General features: G+C 48.5%; 1 protein-coding gene across 2 annotated transcripts in view; it reads right to left on the bottom strand.

The window, feature by feature from the left end:
* Window positions 1-26,630, bottom strand: part of GLRA1 (glycine receptor alpha 1) — a 212,106-nt gene that overhangs the window by 42,529 nt on the left and 142,947 nt on the right. For both annotated transcript variants that reach the window (XM_075344321.1, XM_075344322.1), the window contains exon 4: window positions 3,204-3,427. In XM_075344321.1, the coding sequence (XP_075200436.1) occupies window positions 3,204-3,427 (224 nt within the window). The remainder of the gene's footprint in view (window positions 1-3,203; window positions 3,428-26,630) is intronic.

Raw genomic sequence — 26,630 nt, 5'->3', positions numbered from 1 at the left:
TTTCCCTGATTTTTTTCAATATTCATTCATGTGGGTGTCACGCTAGGTACGGAAAAGTACCAAGCAAGCGGCAAAGGAAAGGGAAAGGAACCCCTGCATCTAGGGACGGGGAGATGGTGACTAGGGATGATCGAAGACCTCAAATATTCGGCTTCGCGAATATCCGACGAATAGGTCGCCGCTATGCAAATATTTGATGCGCAATGTAAGTCTATGGGAAGCCCGAATAGTTCTGAATAGTTGTTATTCGGGTTACCCATAGACTTACATTGCGAATCGAATATTCGCGAATAGTCGAATAGCGGCGACCTATTCGGCAAATATTCATGAAGCCGAATATTGAAGTATTCGATCATCCCTAATAGTGACCCCTGATCACACCTACAAAATATATATTCGATAATCACAAGTATGGATCAAGATATCTCAACTTGATATCTGAAGATCCAAATTCAACAGCCTATGTGTCACGCTAGGTACAGAGAAGTACCAAGTGAACGGCGAAAGGGAAAGGAAACCCTGTGTCTAGGGAAAGGGAAGATGGTGACCCCTGACCAAACCTACTGCTGGTCCCTCACCACCCTAGATAGGTTCCTCACCTATGCGCCAAGTCGGATACCTCACCATCCCTAGTGCTGGACCCTAAATAGGGAACGGGTGGGATGAGCTCTTAATCAACCCCACAAAATGCTAAAGGAAGACACAAGGTGGACACACGGTGAAAAACGCATGAACTACTTATCCACAGATGATTCAGGCAGGAGTTCATCAGTTACTACAAATGAGTACAAGCCACCTGCTTGCAACCAGAGCTAGAATGAACTGAATAATATCACCAGCACCAGTCCAGGGAAGAAGGGAGTATGGCAGCAGCTGGATGGAAGTCGAGCTCATACTGGGTCCAAAAGGGGGAGAGATGAATCCAGCAGGAAAGCTAGCTATACCAATGAATACAGACAGCAGGAACAATAGAACATCAGGGATCATTTTGCACGGCCAAACACTGTAAACTTCTACAGCCAGAAACCACATGACTGTCTGTCACTCGTGACCGTCGGATGGGGTTGGGATTTACAGATTTTTTTATGACTGATTCATCAAATTGCAAAATGGTTGCACAAATTTAATACTGTCCACCCCTGATGCCACATATTTTGGGGCAACTTTTGCATCACTTAGCGGAACATGTGATTTCTTTTTGTTAAAAAGTTTAAGAACAAAATTCATAAAGCACATGAGCTATTTTGAAGAATTTGGAATACAAAAAGTGCAGCAATGCCTTAAAGTACCACTCCAGCATTTTTTTGGAGTGGGGCTTTAAATCGAAGTCCCCTGCCTCATCTTACACTCACTCTCTAGCATCTTCATCTTTTTCCAGAGCTGCTCCAGTCAGTCTCAATGATTTGTAGCCTGCCGGTGGCTCTAGTGCTCCCTGGAGCCTGTCGGAGGTCACAAATTAATTTAAGTCTATGGGAGCCTCGTTCTGGCTCTCATAGACTTGCATTGAAAGCTTGTGATGTAACTTCTGACTTCTTTCCCAGAAGTTACAATAAAAAGATGGCACCGTGAGACTGGAGCCGGTGGAGATAAAAGGTGAAGATGCTGGAAGATGAGTATTTGACAGGGGGCTTAGATTTAAAGTGCCACTCCAGTGCTGAAAAATAAATGCTGGAGTGGTGCTTTAAGACATAAAAGGAAAAGTGACTTCAAAAAAGCTACAAATGATGAATCGGGTCCAGTGTGTAGGATTTAATATGGGCACCGGAATGGGGAGCGGATCCGGATTTTTTGTACAATCCGGCAGGGATCCGCTGGTTCCGGATTTTGGCAGATTCGATCAGCCCTATTTAATAGCCATTTAGTTCTTTCTATTGTTGGGCATAGACCTTGGTGTGAACGAGCGCTCGGGAGGTTTTATTTTATTTATTACTAGCTGCACTACTCGGCTTTGCCCGGGTTAATAACTGTTGTTAACAAAATAGAATGTATTAACATTCCCGGGATAGAATGTATAAATAGAATGTATTAACGCCCGGGATAGTAACTGTCTCTCTGTTTCTCTCCCATTCTCTGTCTGTCTCCCCCTCTGTATATCTCTCTCTGTCTCGCTCTCTCTTTGTCTATCTGTCTCTTTCCCTGTCTGTCTCTTTCTCCGTCTGTCTCAATCTCTTTCCCTGTCTATCTATCTCTTTCCCTGTCTATCTATCTCTTTCCCTGTCTATCTATCTCTTTCCCTGTCTATCTATCTCTTTCCCTGTCTATCTATCTCTTTCCCTGTCTGTCTCTTTCCCTGTCTGTCTCTTTCCCTGTCTGTCTCTTTCCCTATCTGTCTCTTTCTCTGTCTTTCCTTGTCTGTCTCTTTCCCTCGCTTTCCCTGTCTGTCTCTTTCCCTCTTTCCTTCTGTCTCTTTCCCTGTGTCTGTCTCTTTGTCTGTCTCTTTACCTGTCTTTGTCTGTCTCTTACCCTGTCTGTCTCTTTACCTTTCTTTCCCTGTCTGTCTGTTTCCCTGTGTCTGTCTCTGTCTCTTTGTCTGTGTCTGTCTCTTTCCCTGTCAGTCTGTCTCTTTGTCTGTGTCTGTCTCTTACCCTGTCTATGTCTGTTTCTTACCCTGTCTGTCTCTTTCCCTGTCTGTGTCTGTCTCTTTCCCTGGCTGCATTGTGACACGCCAACATTCCATAAAAGGGCGTGGCTGTGCATTCTTCTGACGTTCTGGCTGCACTGTGGCTCCCAGCTTCATTCACTTTAATGGAGGCAGGTTTTTTGGCGAATAACTGTAAAGCGCAGGGTTAAAATTTCCCCTCGAAACATAGCCTATGACGCTGTCGGGGTCCAAACGTGTGAGTGTGCAAAATTTTGTGGCTGTAGCTGCAACGGTGCAGATGCCAATCCCGGACATACACACACATACACACACACACACACACACACATTCAGCTTTATATATTAGATGATGCTCACTTGTATAGCGCCATTAATTCCGCAGCGTTTTACAGAAAACATCAAGTCTGTCCCCAATGGGGCTCACAATCTAAATTCCCTATTGGTATATATGTGGTGGTTTCCAATCTTGAAGGCCTCCAAGGAAAAGCCGTAACTCAGTTTCTTATTTCATAAAATGGCCCCACTGCGCCAAATTACATTAGGTCTTTTCTCAAACCCAAGTACATTGGCTTTGACCCTACCGAAGAATACTTTCGACTCACCGAATGCTGTACAGTACATTGCCAGTCTTAAAGATCCTTAGCAGTTTGTTGTCTGTGGTTATTTCATGAAAATTCGCTCCTTTTTCGTTGGCAAAGAACAGATCCGGCTTCCAGATAGAATCCAACATAGAGGGGTCCAAATCCAAGGAGTCGTCCGGATATTCACTATAAGCCAAACGAGGGTCATTCCATTGTTGACGCAGGAATATATTTAATCTGTAATCCTAAAGGATAATGAAAAATTACAATAAATAATTTTATTATGTTATTGGTACCTTATATACAAATTAAAGAAATATAGGTAAATTGAACAAAACAGTCTAATTTCATCATCAATCCACAAAAATTGTATAGTTTACTGCCTTTATCTAACTTTTAATAGTTTTTCTGATGTCATTAATCGTTTTCTCTAGAGAGAATAGGCATCTACTTCTCCACGAAACGGCCGTCGTCCGGCTCAGTGCTCCTGTCTGTACCCTCTCCCCCTGTTTGCACGAACACTGTGGCTAATGTTTTTTCATATACAGTACCTGGATTAATAAAAAAAGAAAACTTTCACCTTTGAAGTGTGGCGCTGTTCTTCTGTGTTCCTACTTCTCCATGGATGAACCAACGACAAACCTACAGTACTTGTCTACCAGTTTCTAACCCCTTAGTGCAGTGTTTCTCAACTCCAGTCCTCAAGACTCATCAACAGATCATGTTTTCAGGTTTTCCTCAATATTAGACAAGGAATAATTCCTTCACCTGTGCAACATTAATGAAAACCTGATTGAGGAAAATGTGACAACATGATCTGTTGGTGGGTCTTGAGGACTGGAGTTGAGAAACACTGCCTTAGTGTAACTTGAGCAACATTTCCTCGTTGACTATTCCATTTTCCTTCATTAACTATGAAGACAATATTTCTTAAATGACTGAATGGAATTTTTCCAGTAAAAAGCAGGATACAGTACTTGCAGGTCCAGGAACAAGCCCTTCACACTTTATACGTAGTTTTAGATAGTGAAACGCAAGTGAGAGGGATGCAGAGTGGGATTTTTTTTTTTAGAGAAAATGAGTACAGTATGGTATGTATGGAGCTTGGGACTCTAGGAAAAGGATCGTAAGCAAGTATAAGAAGAAGAGCTGTAGAAATAGAGATATCGACCCTTTAGATGGCTAACTGATGCGATTCTGGGCTAATCCAGGTTCACGCCAGGGCGAGGGAACTCCTGGCGTGTGGCACAACAAAAAGGGAAAACCAGGAGGATGTTAAGAAATGCCCTTGTGATAGAGGGGAGTGGGGTTACTACCTCACACTCACTTGTGACTGATCCCAGAGCTCCCTAATGTCTCTAGATGGCATGCTGTACCGTTACATGGCTAGGCCTTCACTGACCCTGAACTTACTCTGGTTAGTGATTAGATCAGCAACTACTACAATAAAACAGCATGAGGAAGGTAAGTCAAATGCGTGGGAAAAGACACAAGAAAAATCACTCCTTGGTTTCTTCAGCAGGAAACGTTGCAGTTGCAACTGAAACGACACCACAGCTCTGCAGAGACGAGCTCCTTCAATGTCATCAGGCTAGAGAATCTATCACCAGCATAGAGTGAAGCCAGGAGTGGGTATATATAGTGGAAGGGCGTGATGACAAAATTCCACAGCTGTGATTAAGGCTATGTAATCTCAGCCAGCAGGGATTAAGTTCTTAATCCTTTCAGCATCAACAGAAACTAAATCCACTCCAATACAAGATGTAACCTGTGGACATGACACTCATGACACTAAAGGATTATGAAACCTTTATTCTAAGATCACAGCATTTTCATTTGGGCCACTAATTAGAGGCAGTGTTAACACTTCCATATAAAGCCCTGAAAAAAAAGGATTTGGATGGAATCCACCACAGAGCCAATCACTATAAAGAAGCAGATGGAGTCACTCTAAGCCTCCATCTTGGCAATATCTTTCCTTCTTGAGGGAGAAGTTTACGGAATGGTTCGAAAAGGCGACACTGCCACAATGGAGACCAAATGGAACACAAAGTGACTCTGCTTCATTTTACTGAATGGCTCCATAGGAGGTTCCATCTACATCTCGTTTTTAGGGCTTTAGACGGAAGCGCTAATGAAGTCTCCAATGTATGACCCAAGCGCAGTGTGATCCTGTCGTTAATCCTCCACAGGGGCTCTGCATTTTCTCTATAGAATTCCTAGGTCGATACCACAGGAGAAGTCTATATAGGCAACTGCTGGAGCATAAACTGGAAAACCCCTTTAAGTCACCAAGTCAGAGTGCTAAGGTAGTGGCCAGGAGTCACAGTCAGGTGGTTGAGGTAGGTAAAGTGTTCAGCTACGTTCCCACAATGAGCTCTTGCTGAGTTCTTTATATTCCAGAATTTCTGCACCTTTTATGTAAGTCAGGCTACTTGTGGGGGTTTTTTCTTACATGCCTTTTTACCACTTTTTTGACTCTGCATTTTTTGTCTCTTCTTGGTATGTAAGGTTTGTTTTTTGTTTATTAAAAAAAAAAAGACAAAACCCCCCCAAAAAAACCTGCTTTGCTATTAATACTTCCTGGCATTTGACATTAATAAAATGTTATTAATATCTTTTTGTGCAGATTAGAAGTGTTTTTGATGCGTTTCCGCAGCGGAAGCACACTAAAAATGCATGTGTATTTTTTACTTGCAGATTTTCTGCATCTAATGTAATTCTATAGGGAAAAAGACAGGCACAAAAGGACGTTCCTTGATTTATCATCTTGATATTCCTATACTGCAAAACCCCTATCTCAAGAAGTCTCATGAGATAAACTTAAAGGAAACCTATCAGGGGCAATATGCGCCCAAAACCATGAGCAGTTCTGTGCATATTGCTAATCCCTGTCTAACCGTTCCTGTATACACTAGCCTAGATAAAGGGATCTTTAGAAAAAGTATTTCTAAAAATCCTTTATAATATGTTAATGAGGCCAGTGTCTAGTTGCAAGGGCATTACTTCCCTTGACTAGTCGGCCCCCTTAGCATGTAAGCATGCCTCTGTGGGTGTGAATGCGCAGCATCAGAGGATGATCTCACTCACCTTTCTGCTTCCATCGTGTTCGAGTCCTGGATTTCGGCTCTGTGCACATGATCCCGGACTTTCGGTCATGCGCACTACTTGGGTTTGAAGCCAGGACGCGTCCACCCGGCTTCATAGTGCGCATGATCGAAACTCGGGGATCATGCGCAATAAGCCGAAATCCAGGACTCGAACTCGATAGCAGTAGAAAGGTGAGCTCAACCATCCTCTGATGCTGCACATTCATTAGCATGTAAGCACGCCCACAGAGGCATGCTTACATGCTAAGGGGGCCGACTAGCCAAGGGAAGTAACACTCTTGCAACTAGTCCCTGGTCTTATTAGCATATCATAAAGGATCTTTAGAAATACTTTTTCTAACAATCCCTTTATCTATGCTACTAGATACAGGGACAGTTTAGCCGGGATTACGAATATGCAAATACCAAATTTTTCATTACCTTAAAAACAATTATTTTATTGAACGTATATGCCACAAACATAGTACACACAATTGTTGCTTTTCATATGTCGATATAAGAAGAGAAAGGTGGGAAATTCATATACACCCTACTCTCTCCCTTCCTGAAATACGGGGGTCAGCATCCTATTAATCTTGACGCCCCCGTTCCTCGTCGACTCACCTCTATACTGACCCTCCTCTATCTTTAGATACCGAGTGCTCCTGTATAATTGTGGGTAAAGTGTATCACCAAAGAACAGCCCACAAGAATAGTACGTGCACTGTCATAGAGAGTGTTATTGTCAGTACTTATCTGTCATTTACTAATGGGATGGTCCTAGTTTAGTCAACTACCAGTTCAGGATAATATACTGTATCTGTACAAATAATTTTAAATTTTTTTTTTTTGCTGTAAATTAGTCCAAGAATCACCCTACGCATTTCACCCCCTATGTAATCAGATGGGGCTCATCAGGGGCACTTCAACAATGATCCTTGAATTTCAGGTCACAGCTTATAATCTAAATCAACTTCATATTTCAATACAGAGGACCACCTAGTGTTGGAGACCCTCATGTACAGTCAGTCTTGATTAGATTGATGCTATACTGCATCTGTCTTGGCTATTCAAATGGTTGCGAATTATGGACTTCTGAATTCAACCGCCAATTCAGGTTGCTGGATACAAGCAATTACCATTCTCCTATATATTCTATCTGTCACTATCTACAGGTGTGCTGTGACACACTAAACGCTAGCGATATCGCTGGTGACAGTACCCGCCCCCAATGGTTGTGCATCACGGGCAAATCGCTGCCCGTGGTGCACAATATCGGTAGGAACAGTCACACGGACTTACCTGCCTAGCGACGTCGCTGTGTCCGGCGAACCGCCTCCTTTCTAAGGGGGCGGTTCGTGCGGTGTCACAGCAGCGTCACTAAGCGGCCGCCCAATAGAAGCGGAGGGGCGGAGATGATTGGGACGTAACATCCCTCCCACTTCCTTCCTTCCTCATTGCTGGCGGCCGCAGGTAAGCAGCAGTTCGTCGTTCCCGAGGTGTCACACGTAGCGATGTGTGCTACCTCGGGAACCATGAACAACCTGCGTCCTCTACAATCAACGATTTTATGAAAATGAACGACGTGTCAACGATGGACGATAAGGTGAGTATTTTCCATCGTTAACGGTCGTTCGTGCGTGTCAGACGCAACGACGTCGCTAACGATGCCGGATGTGCGTCACGCAATCCGTGACCCCGGCGATATATCGTTAGATCTGTCGTTGCGTGTAACGGAGCCTTTAGACTCAATGAGAGAAGAGAGGTGAGCGCGACCATCCTCTGATTCTGCGCATTCATTAGTATGTTAGTACACCCAAAGGGTTGAACTTTCTTGCTAAGAGGGCCAGCTAGTCAAGGGAACTAATGCCCTTGCGACTAGTCCCTGGTCTCATTAGCATATGATAAAGGATCTTTAGAAATACTTTTTCTAAAGATCTCTTTATCTATGCTAGTGTATACAGGGATAGTTAGGCAGCGATTAGCAATATCCACCCAGAACTGCTCGTGGTTGTGGGTGAATTTTGCCCCTGATAGGTTCCCTTTAAGAAGTCAGTAGAGCAATTTCTCAACGATTGACTCTTCTTGATCAGTGTTCCAGATGGTCAGGGAATAAACTAATTATTAGCGCAGAAAGGCAGCAATGACATTTTACTAAATAATGTGATATTATTTACTAGTAGTAGAGTAAAAGTCATCAAACCCCTGATAGCAGAGATTCACATTTAACATTTCCATTTTCAAAATAAAATTGAAAAATAATAACGTATATTTCCTTGGAAAATGGAGTCAACGTAAGTACATACAAGCGGTAATTGAAAGTGACCTTTCCGTTCTCCTGGTTCTATTAATATGACTCCTGGGTTTCTGTGAAATGGATTAGGAGCACATTGTATGTAGCATTTCTCCCATTCATGTTGCTATTTTGCCCTTTTTTTTATAGCGGATTCGGAGCTACGACTTTAAATTTCCTTCTTTCAATCTTGGAAAAAAAAAGAAAATCCTGCAGATGTGCCCGCTACTGATGCTCAGATGCATTAACGTAATTCGATTATCAGATTCTTGTGGATTAAATTCAATACACCATAAAAACAAGCACAAAGCAATGCAAAAATGGTTAGCTGCATTCAAGAGGATGAAGGTAAATCCTTTTACGCGATTGATTCCTCACTGCGCACAGATCCATCAATCCACCCTTACCTTCCTGAGCATTGTGCTCGGTACATATTCCGTATACGTGTACGTCATGCTAACAAAACTCTTGACAGGCTGCAATTCACATCACAACCACTGGATGGCAGCCTATAGATACCTATAGCATAAACATCTCCCCGCAAAATATCACCAAATCATTTATTTTTCAGCCTGGTGTATGTTGAGCAAAAAGGAAAGATAAGGAAGGATGTATGATCATAGTGTGTTTGGGTGGATATAGCTGATCATGTTTGTCAGTGTCATGCTTGAGCAAGGGATCATCCGGTGTATGGAGCAGCACAAAGGTTACAACGGGGGATGGAAACCAGTGTAGGACGGCCTTTACGGTAGGGAGAGGTCACAACCTGACAGTGTCCTGTATCTGTACCCTAAGCTTCCTTATCCTTATATCCCTAAGCGGGTCCTGCCCCATTGCCACCATCACATGCCTAGTCCCTCACGGTCCCTCTACTCACCCTGGCTAGTGGAAAGGCTGGTGTGTGTCCAGCCCCTATTAAGGATGTTGCTTTTCTGTGACTTTAAGACTTTGTTGTGCTGTAGCTTTAAAAGCACAATGGAATGATCCGCATCTCCCCTGCTGCTGTGTATTTGTTTGGTCTTCCCTGAGAAAAGTGCATACAAACAGGAGAAGAGAAGGGGTTAATGCCGCGTATCAGCCAAATGAAGATGTAGAGTTGTTGATGAATTAATCTCTTTTTTATTTCATAGGTCTACATGTTTCGAGGTTGAAACCTCTTCCTCAAGACCAGAACATGGCTTCAGGGGCGCTACTTAATAGATTGATGTTCTGGTCCTGAGGAAGAGGTTTCAACCTCGAAACGCGTAGACCTATGAAATAAAAAAGATATTAATTCATCAACAACTCTACATCTTCATTTGGCTGATGCGCGGCATTAACCCCTTCTCGTCTCCTATTTGAATGCTCATCCACGTGGGGCTGCGGCAGATGCCATTATCTTATGCTTGGCAGTAGTTGTGACTTTCACAACCACATTAAGTGAGTGTATATATTTATTTTATATATTACTCCTGTCATCTGGTAATACCCTATTAGCGCTTCTTTTTTCTAGTCTTATCACTGAGAAAAGTGCAGGTAGAACAGAAAGTGGCAGACAGTGTGAGAGAGTTTCAGGACGTACAGAGGGATGCACACAGGAGTGTCAGTATCCGGCTTGTACACGGCGCCTGATGAGGCCAGCTGCCCAGAGAATCGTGGGAAGAGAGGTCTGCAACGCCCTCCCGGAATTAAGTGCGCATCACCATACAGTCAAGCCGTAGAACGGAGCGGTCCTGCGGACGGAGCCACGAGTGTACACCCGGGTGCGGAACTATATTAGGCCTTCGTAGTCAGAGTGCGGTATCTGCACGATCCCTTTAGGGGAGACCAGTTAGGATTGAGGACGTTGAATATATGGATATCGCTGTACTGCTATTACAACTATATTGTAGGTTGTAGTAGTTGTGGCGACCTGGGCAGTCGCTTCAGCTGAATAGTATACTGCTGTACTGAGGGGTGTTTTCACGCCTTTACTCCTTTTTCCCCCTCCTGCTGCTCGGCAGCTTGTGTTTGCTACTCCTTGTATATAAACATTCTCCCTGGTTTATCTGTTAATCCGTCTGATCTCGTGACTTGCTCTGCAGAGCGGAGAGCCCTGGGTTCATGACTTAATGTAAACTAGGCATGGCCACTGAGGTAACATGACATAGGCAGTGGAAGACAGACAGGGGAACATAGACAAAAAGGATATCCACAAACGTCCTCTATTGCAGCCAGCTACCAGGGCTGCTAGTGTGTCACCCTGGACAAGCCAGGGGCCACAGAGAACAACACCACAACACCCCACACTCCCAGCAGGCACATCAAGGTCAGACAAAACCCTTGTTGCCCTCCTCCAGGGGCTGATGATCACACCAGGGGGTGGGCCAGGCGATTGGTCCCGCCCACCGAGGAGTTCACAGTTCTGGAGGTGGGAAAACCAGGCAGTTGAGTTTTGGAGAGAAGAGAGTTTAGTTGGAGTTGTGAAAGTGGAAGGAGAAAAGTGACAACTAAAGAGCCTGAAGTTGGTCCGGGTGTGTGGCCCGGACAGATCAGCAAGGTTGGTAGACGGTGGTGACCGTCTGCAGGAGTGGCCGATTGGAGTCTACCATAAGGACCTTGGATGGGTTGTGGCCCGGCGGTACCGGACCGGTACGCAAAGAGAAGCCAGCACCATTGGCAGGGGCTTTTCGGACCCCGGCAAGGCTAGGAGTCGCCGTGAATTTGCCAGATCCGTTAGTGAAGGGGACCTCCTGGGTTTCCAAACAGTCAAGTCCCGACAGAAGGCAACAGTCCAACCTAGTGAGAGAGACACCGCCACCGCCAAGGCAACCGTTTCTCAGGGCCAGCGCCTGCGGGCAAAAGGGGCTCCCCCGGCTCACATCCAAGTCGGGGAGCGGGTTACCGGTGGGAACCCATTGGAACCGTACCGACAGCGTAGGTGCAGGGAAAGGCAGTCACCGCTAACCTGCCAGGAGCAACAACACCGCAGCCGTCCGAGGGACCCGTCCATCCAGCCGCTTGTTTTACCGTGAACTGTGTCATCATCATTGGGCTGAGTGAGTACCTCCGTGCCGTGCGGCACAGCGCTGCCCCCGCGACCCTGCACCTCATCAGGCCCCGCAACCCGCCTGTCATCAATCCCTACCCCATCACCGGGCCCCGGGACAACCAACCCCCTACCCACGGAGGGGAGAATTAACAACCAAAGCTGCTCCCTCTCACCGCTCCCGGGATCCCCGTCCAGAGCAGCGGTGGTGTCCACAAAATCACCACAACCACGCGTGGGTGGCGTCACGGACAATATCCCCAAAACCAAACCACCCCTTTTCACTCACGGGCGAGGAGCGCCGCTCGAGTCCTCGGGATCCGGCCCATCGCTCGAGCCACCGAGCAGCAGCAGCAGAGCAGCCGGACCCGAGCAGTGGGAGAGCGCAGCGTCCCCTCCTCCGCCCGCGACAACTTGGCGTCACGAACAGGATCCTACCGTTCTACCGATTGGTGGAAGTGCGCCTTTGTGTGACCGCCGGAGGTGTCCGGCCGGAAAATTTAAAAAGCCGCCATCTTGGGTGTGAAGAGTTCCCGCTCGAGCGGCTCCTCGAGTAGTGGAGGCGCGAAGGCCAAAACCCCGCCCCGATAGAGGAGGGGCCGGAAAGAAACTAAGGGGGACGAAATGGCAACTGGTCGCATGTGAGCGCGGCTATAAAAGCAGGGACGCCAGGACCCTGTGGCCATCTTGTTGCTAATTCCTGGAGAGCACGATTGCTAAGATGTCCGCTCCAACTAACAGCAGCGAAACCCCTGCGCCCGGCACTGCGGCGTGGGTGGAGGACCGGACCGCCTCGCTGAATCAACGTCTGCAGGCCCGCATGCAGCTTCTCCTGGAGGATTAGGAGGCCGACATGGTGGACATGGTGGCTACTATGCGGAGATGCGAGGTGGAGAGAGATTTGGAGGAATGGGTAAGAGACCCACGTCCCTGTATTCCCGAGGGATCGGCCACTGCAGCTGAGGGGCCCGGCCTACACCCGTTCACCCTGCTGTCTCCTCCGCTACCCGCGTTAGCCGCTGCCGCCCCACCACTAGGCCTGCTACCTGTCCAACCGGTAGCGGTACCCTGCCCGTCCGCCCAAGTGGACCGACCGGCTGCAGACGCCTGGCACAGCCCTGAACTGCTTCCCCAGAGGCCACCGGAGCCGAGGCCCCTTAACGAAAATGTGTTGGAAGCCCCGGCAGTGATTGCACCGGGTCCCGTGCCCGAGCCCGGGACTGTGGCGTGGATGAGGGCCAGAGTAGTTGAGTTCAACCAACGTCAACAGAATCAGATCTTCTGGATGATGGAGCAGTGGACCCATGAGGTGGAGATGCTGATTGCAACTACCCCGATGTACGGGATGGGAACAGATGTGACGGAGCCGACTGGTGACCCACGTCCCTATGTCCTACCAGGACCGGCCACTGCGGCTGAGGGGCCCGGCCTAGTCTCGACCCATGCATTGCCATTACCGTTACTTATGGGGCGCCTCAGTGTAAACTCGCCTGACCTGCTGCCCCGTGCTACTGCAGAAGGATCTGATGTGCTGGATACTGGAAGCCAGGAAGCTGCGGCAGCTGGCGGCAACCCGCCTGACGCAGATACAAGTGACGGTGACTCCAGCGACTCCAGCTCTGGTGCTGAGCCCACCTCTGAAAGTGAGGAGGCAAGTGAGCGTCTCCGCTTGTGGGGGAACAAGTAGTTTATTACACCGCACGCAATGGTGGGAACGGATACCGGGCACCCCTGTCACAACAGGCATGTCACTGCATGTTCGATATGCTGGTGGCGGAGGAAGGGGCCGCCGCATCAGAAGAATCTGAGTAAGGGCAGCGGAATGCCGTTGTCACCGTCCCCGTTGGGACCATGTGTGGTTAAAGTTTTGAAAGTTTTGAAAATGATAAGTGAATGAAACCGTGAAAAGTCACCTGATTGCACCCTGATTTGGAACCGGTCGTAGCCGGCAATTGGTCCCCGTTGAGACCTCCTTTACAAGTTTACATAGGAACTCCCATGAACATGCCTGAGAACTTGCAAGGCAACCACAAACTTGTGGCATGTAAATATGTTTGTTGTGGCTTCTACCGTGACCGCCTCCAGAGAGGCAGATTGGAGGGAGGGCCGGCAGTGGAGCAGGCTGGGGCCCAGCCACCACCGGAACCGGTGGCTACCCTCTGGGGGTTCCAGGGGCTCCCCATGGACGTGGGTCCCCTGGAAAGGACAGAACCCGCTCGGGCAACTTGTGCAGGACTGGGGTCAAGGGGTGCTGCCCATTTGCTTAGGGGCAGCATCAGGGCCAGGTTGCTTGGGTGGGTGAGAGCGGAAGCCGTAACCGTTACCGTTGCAACGTTTAAATAAGAGTACCTCCCGATGTGGGAAGATGTTATTTTAATTGTATGTCTGTCACCGTTTTACCTTTTTCTATTTTCCAGTTGGTGAGAATAAAACCGGTGTTGGACGGGCAGCCCGAGGACGGTCTGCATTTAACTAGGGGGAATGTGTCGCCCTGGACAAGCCAGGGGCCACAGAGAACAACACCACAACACCCCACACTCCCAGCAGGCACATCAAGGTCAGACAAAACCCTTGTTGCCCTCCTCCAGGGGCTGATGATCACACCAGGGGGTGGGCCAGACGGTTGGTCCCGCCCACCGAGGAGTTCACAGTTCTGGAGGCGGGAAAACCAAGCAGTTGAGTTTTGGAGAGAAGAGAGTTTAGTTGGAGTAGTGAAAGTGGAAGGAGAAAAGTGACAACTAAAGAGCCTGAAGTTGGTCCGGGTGTGTGGCCCGGACAAATCAGCAAGGTTGGCAGACGGTGGTGACCGTCTGCAGGAGTGGCCGATTGGAGTCTACCGTAAGGACCGTGGACGGGTGGTGGCCAGGTGGTACCGGACCAGTACGCAAAGAGAAGCCAGCACCATTGGCAGGGGCTTTTCGGACCCCGGCAAGGCTAGGAGTCGCCGTGAATTTGCCAGATCCGTTAGTGAAGGGGACCTCCTGGGTTTCCAAACAGTCAAGTCCCGACAGAAGGCAACAGTCCAACCTAGTGAGAGAGACACCACCACCGCCAAGGCAACCGTTTCTCAGGGCCAGCGCCTGCGGGCAAAAGGGGCTCCCCCGGCTCACATCCAAGTCGGGGAGCGGGTTACCGGTGGGAACCCATTGGAACCGTACCGACAGCGTAGGTGCAGGGAAAGGCAGTCACCGCTAACCTGCCGGGAGCAACAACACCGCAGCCGTCCGAGGGACCCGTCCATCCAGCCGCTTGTTTTACCGTGAACTGTGTTATCATCATTGGGCTGAGTGAGTACCTCCATGCCGTGCGGCACAGCGCTGCCCCCGCGACCCTGCACCTCATCAGGCCCCGCAACCCGCCTGTCATCAATCCGTACCCCATCACCGGGCCCCGGGACAACCAACCCCCTACCCACGGAGGGGAGAATTAACAACCAAAGCTGCTCCCTGTCACCGCTCCCGGGATCCCCGTCCAGAGCAGCGGTGGTGTCCACAAAATTACCACAACTGTGGGTGGCATCACGGACAATATCCCCAAAACCAAACCACCCCTTTTCACTCACGGGCGAGGAGCGCCGCTCGAGTCCTCGTGATCCGGCCCATCGCTTGAGCCACCGAGCAGCAGCAGCAGAGCAGTCGGACCCGAGCAGTGGGAGAGCGCAGCGTCCCCTCCTCCGCCCGCGACACTAGCAACAGAACTCCAGAAACAGAATTCTAGCACCAGATCACCAACAGCTCCTAGAGACTTCCTGCCTCCACAGTGGCTAGTTCAGAATGCAATCTATAACCGGCATCCTGTGATGGAACATGGGACTATTTGAAGGGAATTGGAGTGGTCCCAAACCGGCTGCATCTGAGATTACATCAGCTAGCAACTACCAGCAAAGAAAATGACATTAACCCTTGCTGCACCAGCAAAAAGCAAAGCACATTTAAAATCCAGAGTTTCACAGAGCAATGTGCACCTCACATCCCAGAGCTGTCCTGTCATTCAAGGACAGGAGACACTCATGAACTCCTTGGATGAATGGTTTCAAAACTATAATTCTGAAGATATGCCTTATGGACATTATATAGATAGGATCACCTAAATTGAGAATCACTGCGTACATTGGTGCTCAGTCCAGTAGACCCAGCCTGCCCATGTATTAAGTAGCGCCCCTGAAGCCATCAGGATGCTACAAGGTTCTGCATCCCCACCAGGATGCAGGGCCTACCCCCTAGGGACCCGGAAGACCAGTGCCGGTAACACACAAACTCCAGGTAATCCCAGTTTTCCCCCAACAATCCCCCATACAATGGTACATGGCTAGGGTCGGACCAATGGATGGCCGCCTAAAGGTGGAGCCAGTCCAGTCCACTAGTTGACCAGGTGGGAGGGGCGGACTGAGGACAGACAGTCATAGGCTGAGAGAATCGAGACATGAAGGTGGACAGGAAGAGATGCACTGACACGGTGTTAACAGTAACCTGGTGCCCAGGAGGGTAGTTGCCGGTGGAGTACGGTGGTGTACTCCCGGAATTACGCACCAACGGGGTACAGGACCCTAGGACAGGAAGACGCTCCAAGCCGACCTGTTAACACCTGCACAGCAAGAGGACCATCAGGGGCCTCGCTGACCCTAAAATTCCGAGACTCAGTAGCAAAGAGAGAGCCGGGGACAGGACCAGAGACTCCCAAACCCACAGGGTTCACGCTACCGTTATATGGACAGAAGTGGAAAGAAACACCACCAGACGGGGACCCCCAGTTGCTCTACGCCACGGGGACCCACTAACCAGAGACAGGTGCAGGGGAAGAAGGCACCAGCTTACTAAATTGGCACTGGGACTAAGGGAACATAGAGGTGAAACAGCCGGCCTCGGGTAACCAGTTACCACCAGCAAAAGTGAGTAAAAACCCAGTTGCACTGAACTCCTGTGTGGACTACCTTCTTCCGACTCCCGTCACATCACTTACCCTCTTGTGCTTGTGGAGGGCCTACCATCCAGGCTGCCATTAACACCAGCCCCAGTAGTGAACATTGTGCAGCGGCGGCTCCATCTACTTAGCCGCAAAACTGCAAGTGGCGTCACATGTGAACATTATCCTAATCCCTTGTAATTATACCCCTTTTACAAAAAGGGCCCAGGGCACGGAACCGGGCAACGACCACCAAAGTGACATTCCCAAGATATACACTCCCCGGGACCGAGTACCCCATATCTCTGGGCGTGACAATTACATACAAGGCCTTTTATTCCAAAAAGCCACCATGTAATAGTACATGTCCCCTACAGCTGCCAGTGCTGTTCTCATCAACTTATTTTTCATGGACCCATATTGGCCCTTTTCATCCCGTAAACTAGGTTTGTGTTGTAGTCATGAAAAATACGGCGAGACCATGTACAGTACATGCAATGCATATTGCGACCAAGATTTTATTAGCCTTTTCCAGCTCCAGTTTCTCACAATCATCACTTGTCTCTGGCTGTAAGGCAACTGCCGGCAGCAGAAGACCTCCTACAATGTCTACTCTCCTCTACAGTCTACCCTCCTGAACTGTATACCCTTCTACACTGTCTACCCTCCTCCACTGTCTACTCTCCTCCACTGTCTACCCTCCCCCACTGTCTACCCTCCTCCAATATCCACCCTCCTCCACTGTCTACTCTCCTCCACTGTCTACCCTCCTCCACTGTCCACCCTCCTCCACTGTCCACCCTCCTCCATTGTCCACCCTCCTCCACTATCTACCCTCCTCCACTCTCCACCCTCCTCCACTGTCCACCTTCCTCCACTGTCCACCCTCCTCCACTCTCCACCCTCCTCCACTGTCTACCCTCCTCCACTCTCTACCCTCCTCCACTCTCCACCCTCCTCCACTCTCCACCCTCCTCCACTCTCCACCCTCCTCCACTCTCCTCCACTCTCCACCCTCCTCCACTCTCCACCCTTCTCCACTCTCCTCCACTCTCCACCCTCCTCCACTCTCCACCCTCCTCCACTGTCTACCCTCTTCCACTGTCCACCCTCCTCCACTGTCTATCCTCCGCCACTCTCCACCCTCCTCCACTCTCCACCCTCCTCCACTCTCCACCCTCTTCCACTCCCCACCCTCCTCCACTGTCCACCCTTCCTCCACTGTCCACCCTTCCTCCACTCTCCACCCTCCTCCACTCTCCACCCTCCTCCACTCTCCACCCTCCTCCACTCTCCACCCTCCTCCACTCTCCACCCTCCTCCACTCTCTACCCTCCTCCACTCTCCACCCTCCTCCACTCTCTACCCTCCTCCACTCTCTACCCTCCTCCACTGTCCACCCTCCTCCACTGTCCACCCTCCTCCACTGTCTACCCCCCTCCACTTTCCACCCTCCTCCACTGTCCAACCTCCTCCACTTTCCACCCTCCTCCACTGTCTACCCTCCTCCACTGTCCACCCTCCTCTACTGTCCACCCTCCTCCACTGTCTACCCTCCTCCACTGTCTACCCTCCTCCACTGTCTACTCTCCTCCACTGTCCACCCTCCTCCACTGTCCACCCTCCTCCACTGTCCACCCTCCTCCACTGTCTACCCTCCTCCACTGTCCACCCTCCTCCACTCTCCACCCTCCTCCAATGTCCACCCTTTCTCCACTCTCCACCCTCCTCCACTCTCCACCCTCCTCCACTCTCCTCCACTGTCTACCCTCCTCCACTCTCCACCCTCCTCCACTCTCCACCCTCCTCCACTGTCCACCCTCCTCCACTGTCCACCCTCCTCCACTGTCCACCCTCCTCCACTGTCTACCCTCCTCCACTTTCCACCCTCCTCCACTGTCTACATTCCTCCACTGTCTACCGTCCTCCACTGTCCACCCTCCTCCACTGTCCACCCTCCTCCACTGTCCACCCTCCTCCACTGTCCACCCTCCTCCACTGTCCACCCTTCCTCCACTGTCCACCCTCCTCCACTCCCCACCCTCCTCCACTCTCCACTCTCCTCCACTTTCTACCCTCCTCCACTCTCCACCCTCCTCCACTCTCCACCCTCCTCCACTCTCCACCCTCCTCCACTGTCCACCCTCCTCTACTGTCCACCCTCCTCTACTGTCTACCCTCCTCCACTTTCCACCCTCCTCCACTGTCTACCTTCCTCCACTGTCTACCCTCCTCTATTGTCCCCCTTCCTCCACTGTCCACCCTCCTCCACTGTCCACCCTTCCTCCACTGTCCACCCTCCTCCGCTGTCCACCCTCCTCCACTGTCCACCCTCCTCCACTGTCCACCCTCCTCCGCTGTCCACCCTCCTCCACTGTCTACCCTCCTCCAATGCTCTGTACTGTTTGTAGAGAATGCTGAAAATCTTTGAGATTGACAAACACCATGAACAAGTGTTTTTTTTGTTAAATTTATAATATATTTTAAATGTTTTCTGCTCCTTTAAATAAGAGCAAGTCAAAGTTTCACTAAATAAGTTTAATGCTTGAGTGAAATAATAGAATTACCACTGATATATGACCTTTCAGGTTCCTCCAACAGATAGTTCTATCAGTGCTTCTGATTTATCTTTGCTCATGCAAGGATATAATTAAAGGCTAAGACTGGCTGTGTTATGGATGCTGCGGACCTTAAAATTTCCACGTATATGACATGAAGAGAGGAGGTGTTTTCCAGTCTGCATTTACGTGCGTCGTACAAAATAAATCCATACAATTACTAGGAAAAGGTTAGAATCCTTCAGACAGTGGTGCACATAGAAATAAGAGGCGCAGCAGCAAAAAATAAGACTGTGCCCCTGATCATACAGACAACATTTGCCACTTGGATAGAAGTGTTTTGTGTTTCTCATTCGACGCCTAGAATGACCCTTAAAGGGAACCTGTCGCCAGTGTTTTGGCGTATAAGCTGCGGCCACCACTACTGGGCTCTTATATACAGTATTCTAACATGCTGTATATAAGAGCCCAGGCCGGGGGTATAACATAAAAATCATTTTATAATACTTACCTAACGGTTGCGCGGTGGGTCTAATGGGCGTCTCTGTTTTCCGGTGCCGGTGCCGCCTCTTTCGGCCATCTTCGTCCTCTTTCTGAAGCCTGGGTGCATGACGCGGCTGCGTCATACACACTCGCCGGTCCTGCGCAGGCGCACTACAATACTTTGATCTGCCCTGCTCAGGACCTGAATGCCGACGAGTGTGGATGACGTCGGACCCGTCATGCACCGCGGCTAGAGAAGGAGGAGCACAAAGATGGACAAAAGAGGCAGCACCGGCACCGGAGAACAGAGATGCCCATAAGGCCCACAGCGCGACCGTTATGTAAGTACTAAAAAGTGTTTTTAGGTTATACCCCCGGCCTGGGCTCTTATATACAGCAAGTTAGAATACTGTATACAGTGCCTACAAGTAGTATTCAACCCCCTGCAGATTTAGCAGGTTTACACATTCGGAATTAACTTGGCATTGTGACATTTGGACTGTAGATCAGCCTGGAAGTGTGAAATGCACTGCAGCAAAAAAGAATGTTATTTCTTTTTTTTTTTAATATTGTGAAAAGTTTATTCAGAGGGTCATTTATTATTCAACCCCTCAAACCACCAGAATTCTGTTTGGTTCCCCTAAAGTATTAAGAAGTATTTTAGGCAGAAAGAACAATGAGCTTCACATGTTTGGATTAATTATCTCTTTTTCCAGCCTTTTCTGACTAATTAAGACCCTCCACAAACTTGTGAACAGCACTCATACTTGGTCAACATGGGAAAGACAAAGGAGCATTCCAAGGCCATCAGAGACAAGATCGTGGAGGGTCACAAGGCTGGCAAGGGGTACAAAACCCTTTCCAAGGAGTTGGGCCTACCTGTCTCCACTGTTGGGAGCATCATCCGGAAGTGGAAGGCTTATGGAACTACTGTTAGCCTTCCACGGCCTGGACAACCTTTGAAAGTTTCCAGCCGTGCCGAGTCCAGGCTTGTCCGAAAAGTCAAGGCTAACCCAAGGACAACAAGGAAGGAGCTCCGGGAAGATCTCATGGCAGTGGGGAAATTGGTTTCAGTCAATACCATATGTAACGTACTCCACCGCAATGGTCTCCGTTCCAGACGAGCCCATAAGGTACCTTTACTTTCAAAGCGTCATGTCAAGGCTCGTCTACAGTTTGCTCATGATCTCTTGGAGGACTCTGAGACAGACTGGTTCAAGGTTCTCTGGTCTGATGAGACCAAGATCGAGATCTTTGGTGCCAACCACACACGTGACGTTTGGAGACTGGATGGCACTGCATACGACCCCAAGAATACCATCCCTACAGTCAAGCATGGTGGTGGCAGCATCATGCTGTGGGGCTGTTTCTCAGCCAAGGGGCCTGGCTATCTGGTCCGCATCCATGGGAAGATGGATAGTACGGCCTACCTGGAGATTTTGGCCAAGAACCTCCGCTCCTCCATCAAGGATCTTAAGATGGGTCATCATTTCATCTTCCAACAAGACAACGACCCAAAGCACACAGCCAAGAAAACCAAGGCCTGGTTCAAGAGGGAATAAATCAAGGTGTTGCAGTGGCCTAGTCAGTCTCCTGACCTTAACCCAATTGAAAACTTGTGGAAGGAGCTCAAGATTAAAGTCCACATGAGACACCCAAAGAACCTAGATAACTTGGAGAAGATCTGCATGGAGGAGTGGGCCAAGATAACTTCAGAGACCTGTGCCGGCCTGATCAGGTCTTATAAAAGACGATTATTAGCTGTAATTGCAAACAAGGGTTATTCCACAAAATATTAAACCTAGGGGTTGAATAATAATTGACCCACACTTTTATGTTGAAAATTTATTAAAATTTAACTGAGCAACATAACTTGTTGGTTTGTAAGATTTATGCATCTGTTAATAAATCCTGCTCTTGTTTGAAGTTTGCAGGCTCTAACTTATTTGCATCTTATCAAACCTGCTAAATCTGCAGGGGGTTGAATACTACTTGTAGGCACTGTATAAGAGCCCGGTGGTGGTGGCTGCAGCTTATATGCCAAAAAAGTGGTGACAGGTTCCCTTTAATCCAATTTACCAAACCTTTATGTACTAATGATGCCGTTGCACTTGAGAACTAAGAAGATTTATATATATTTTTAAAGATAATCTGTCAGTAGGATCAACCCTCTTAAGCCATTGATATTGGCTTGCAGGTCATTGAAAGTTAAGTAAAATGATACCTAGATATCTTAGATCTGATGTCTTATAGCAGAGAAATACATATTTTTCTTATGTAAATGAACTAAAATTTTTGGGGCGGACATCAATCTCACTGAGAATTTAGGGTGCATTACACGCTGCAACATCGCTAACGATATATCATCGGGGTCACGTCATTAGTGACGCACATCCGGCGCCAGTAGTGACATCGCAGCGTGTGACACCAAGGAGCGACGATCAATGATCGCAAAAACGTCAAAAATCGTTGATACGTCACTCCTTTTCAAAATATCATTGGTGGTGCATGCCGCTGGTTGTTCGTCGTTCCTGCGGCGTCACACATCGCTGTGTGTGACACCGCAGGAACGACGAACATCTCCTTACCTGCGTCAACCGGCAATGAGGAAGGAAGGAGGTGGGCGGCATTTTCGGGCGCTCATCTCCGCCCCTCCTCTGCTATTGGGCGGCCGTTTAGTAACGTCGCTATGACGCCGAACGCACCTCCCCCTTGAAGGAGGGATTGTTCGGCGGTCACAGCGACGTCGCTCAAAAAGGTATGTGCGTGTGACACTGCCCTAGCGATAATGTTCGCTACGGCAGCGATCACCAAATGTCGCACGAACGACGGGGGCGGGTGCTTTCACGCATGACATCGCTAGCAATTGCTAGCGATGTCGCAGCGTGTAAAGCACCCTTTTGTCTCCAGAGCTTATTATACATGAAAAGAGGCGTTACCAGTGTGGGACATATGGTTGACGCGCCCACGGGGGTCTTGGGAGTTACTCGTCACTGGGCCGGTGTAGGGGGTGGGATGTCTAAGCGGCCAGGCCCAGTTCCGTTACCCCGGCGGTGTCAATAAAGATGGAGGGGTTATTTACAGGAGAGCAGAGTTTGTGTTTGTGACGCCACTTGTGGTTTGCGGCTAACATAGGAGCCGCCGCTGCGGGAGGTATCCTCTGGGGCAGATGGTAGCACAGCTGGGTTGGTACAGCTCTCCACAGGCAGAGCTGAGGCCCCAGGGATGTTGGGAGTAGTAGTCCACTCTATTAAAGGAGCGCAGGGTGCGGGAAGGATTGGATGACACAAGGGTAGCAGTTTAAGTTCTTACTCATCGAGATGTCGTCGCCTTTGCATTGCCGGACTCCGCTGTCATGAGCTCCAGCCGATCTCGGATAGTTCGGAGGTCAGAACCAGTGTTTCTTTATGTGAGTCCTTCCTACTTGCGCGGTTTGGTGTGGGTCCCGGTGACTTGAAGCTACGCTGGGACCCAAGTCTTCGTTCCTGTCCCGTATGGCAGGCAGCGCGAGACCGTTACTGGTGCGCTCATTTGTCACAAATCCTGGCTCTATATGCTGCTGTGCCCCACGCGATTTGTGTGGGCCAGAAGACTTGAAATCCCCTGCCCGGTGGATTCATGTAGTTCCCACCAGTCTAGGGTTCCGCACTCTGTTCTGTGCGCTCGGTCCTGAGGGAGCTATGGCGCAGCTCTCCCCTCAGTGACCGTGTTCTCCCCACGCCACACTTGTTCCTTGTCTGTCACTACCCAGTGTCAGCATCTAACCCCTTGATTGTGCATGTGTCACCTTGCTCCTCTGTGTCCAGCTCCTCCCCTCCCGGGTTTCTGAACTAGTGAGCAGAGGGTCCCCTACATTAGTGATGGCCACCCCCCATGTCTCTACCCTAGCCCAGCTCCAGTGAGAGGGCATCAAACTGTGTGTTGTGGTGGATTGTGGTGGTTTACCGGCAATGACCTCCTCCATTACCGAGATGAATACTGCACCTCTGGTGAGGTGCAGTACCCTGTGGCGACTGAAGTCTCAGGGGCACCACATAATGACTGACAGTCTGCTCTCCAGTGTGAGGCATGTAATGACTGGCAGTCTGCTCTCCTGAACTACATGCCTCACAGTGGTAACTCCTCCTTTCACTTATAAAAATCTCTGTAGCCAGATTCTCATGGAGATCTATGTCCAGCCCATAGATCTTAACAGCTCATTTATATATTAAAGAAAAACGTGCATTTCTCTGGAATAAAAAAATATAAAAGACTAACCTGCACATCCTACTGTTATGGGGTGTGAGGTGATAACAGGGGCTCCTAGACTGGCCCTCAGGTTAGGGGACCCTAGCTATCCCTAATCCCAGAGTTACCTCTTATGGTGAGGATGTCTGGGCCACCATCCTTGTCATTCTCCTATCCAGCCCTGATCTTATACTCCCTCCTCCAACCTCCGGGTAGGGCCAGGGCAGAAGTGATAAAGCCAACAGAAATAGACAAACAGTGGAAGCCAAAACTCTATCTCACAGCACACACACACAGAGGTATAAGACAAACTAAGCTTAGGAGGAAAATAAAATCAGTGAAGAAACAAGATAATGGGAGAACTCCACAATAACTCCACGCATAAAGAACTACAGTCACCAGCAGAACTGGGATACAAAAGCACACAGACTGGTTAAGCAAAAGCTATAGTCAGCATGGGAAGACAGGTTCTACCATTTTAAAAAGGTGGGGAGTGGCTGTGATAGGTCTCCCACAACATGTGATATGAGAGGTAACCAGCAGGCTAGCAGAGATTAACTCCTGCAAGCCCAGTCACTAATGAGAAGAAAACTGGTCGACGCCCAAAACTGTCTTTGTAACTCAGGGGCACCAAAGGAGGCATAGTGTGAAGTGTCAGATTCTGCAGAGCAAACAGTGTCAGATACCGCCATGACACTTGGTGAGTTTAGAGTCAAACATCAACTGACACCTACAGGTGTGAACAGGTGCACCCTGATAATTCAATATAATTACAAAAGTGTACAGCAGCACTGTAAAGGCTAAAACATACAAACATTGAATATGGGAATTTTGGTACTGCATTACTGCTACTGTAACTATGTTTAAAAAATTAGATAGTTATCTTATAGATTGGCCAGTCCATGTGAGCCCGACGGCCAACAGCAAGGCGTATCTCTTTGCAGTGACCCTATGTTATATGACTATCCAGGTTAAAAAACTTAAAAGTTATGAGCAGTTAGGATCCAGCTAAAATGGAAATGAAAACGGCCTGGCTGAAGGGCGGAGGGCTCAGTCAGAAAGGAATAGAATAGATATATAAAAGACTGACCAGCACATCCTACAGGGGGGAATAGCTGTGGAAACAACAACACAATATGCGTGGTTGGCCGTGATAAACCAAATGGGGAGTAGAGAATGGCTATGGAAAGACTAAAACTATATAGGGGTGGGGGGATTACTATGGAAACAAGGAAACAATAATACAATTTGAGGAGTTGGATGCGGACACAATATGGGGAGTGGGGAATGGATGTGGAAACACAAACAATATGGGGGTGAATGACTGAAAACACTAAAACTTTGAAGGGGGTGTGGGGATGGCTATGGAAAGACTAAAACTATATAGGGGTGGGGGATTACTATGGAAGCACGAAAACAATAATACAATTTGAGGGGTTGGATACGGACACATAATGGGGAGTGGGGAATGGCTGTGGAAACACAAACTATGAAGGGGATATGGGGATGGCTATGGAAAGACTAAAACTATATAGGGGTGGGGGGCTTACTATGGAAACAATAATACAATTTGAGGAGTTGGATGCGGACACAATATGGGGAGTGGGGAATGGCTGTGGAAACACTAAAACAATATGGGGGTGAATGACTGTGAAAAAACTAAAACTATGAAGGGGGTGTGGGGATGCCTATGGAAAGACTAAAACTATATACGGGTGCTGGGATTACTATGGAAACAAGGAAACAATTTGAGGAGTTGGATGCGGTCACAATATGGGAAGTGGGGAATGGCTGTGGAAACACTAAAACAATATGGGGGTGAATGACTGTGAAAACACTAAAACTATGAAGGGGGTGTGGGGATGGCTATGGAAACACTAAAACTATATAGGGGTGGGGGGATTACTATGGAAACAAGGAGACAATAAAACAATATGGGCGGTTGGATGCAGACACAATATGGGAAGCGGGGAATGTCTGTTGAAACACTAAAACAATATGGGGAGCATGGGGGGAATGGTTGTGGAAAGAATAAAATATGGGGAGAGAGGGGTGGGAGTGGCTGTGGAAACACTGTAGGGGGGTTTACTGAGAGTGACTGCCAACTTTCACTTTCATCACAAACTTGGACAGCCTCCTAAGAGCATGTACAGTAAATATCCTCACTGTCATGATTCAGCTCTGCTTGCAGCAGCGATCACATATTCACTCATATGCGATTTTCATACTTACGGTCATGTGGCAGCTAGCTTTTTTTTCTCTGAGACAATTATTTAAAGCACCTTGTCAGCACATGACTGAGTGTGCAAATCACATATGAGTGGTCACATGCTGACTACTCAAACGGCTTGAGCGGGAGGAAGGTGGCGGTGCTGCCAAACTAAATTTTGTCCGGGTGTCAGAAAACCTAGATCTGCCTTCGGTATAGGGTCCTTGAGTCACTGTGTGGTATCTAACACTATAGAAGCAGTTGTGGTAATAATCACTGTATGGGAGTGTTAGCTAGTCACTGTATAGCAGTACTATTTACTAGCACCACAGTGCTGCTATTTAGTCACTATATGGCAGTTTTACATACCAGATACAAAATGGTGATACCATGCACTCATTGTATGGTGGTAGTATCCTGCTATAGTACAGTGGTTTTATTCACGCATGGTATGACGGTATTTTTTATGTAACAGTGTGCTGTATTTTTTTATCACTGTACTGCCGTAATATTTAGTTACTGTATTGTGGAATTAGGCACATGTCTGTTTGAAGAACAACACGATCTGAGAGTGGCATGCATCATATAAAAAGTGCAACTGTACTATAATATAAAATGAGATTTTTAGCAAATAGCTGATCAATTCTTTGAGCCACCCCTGCCAACGTCACGGCAAATCT

The sequence above is a fragment of the Anomaloglossus baeobatrachus genome, chromosome 4 (assembly GCF_048569485.1).
Source record: "Anomaloglossus baeobatrachus isolate aAnoBae1 chromosome 4, aAnoBae1.hap1, whole genome shotgun sequence".
Lineage (NCBI taxonomy): Eukaryota > Metazoa > Chordata > Amphibia > Anura > Aromobatidae > Anomaloglossus > Anomaloglossus baeobatrachus.
Note: the sequence above shows the minus strand (reverse complement) of the source record. Positions and strands in the feature narration are given on the sequence as shown.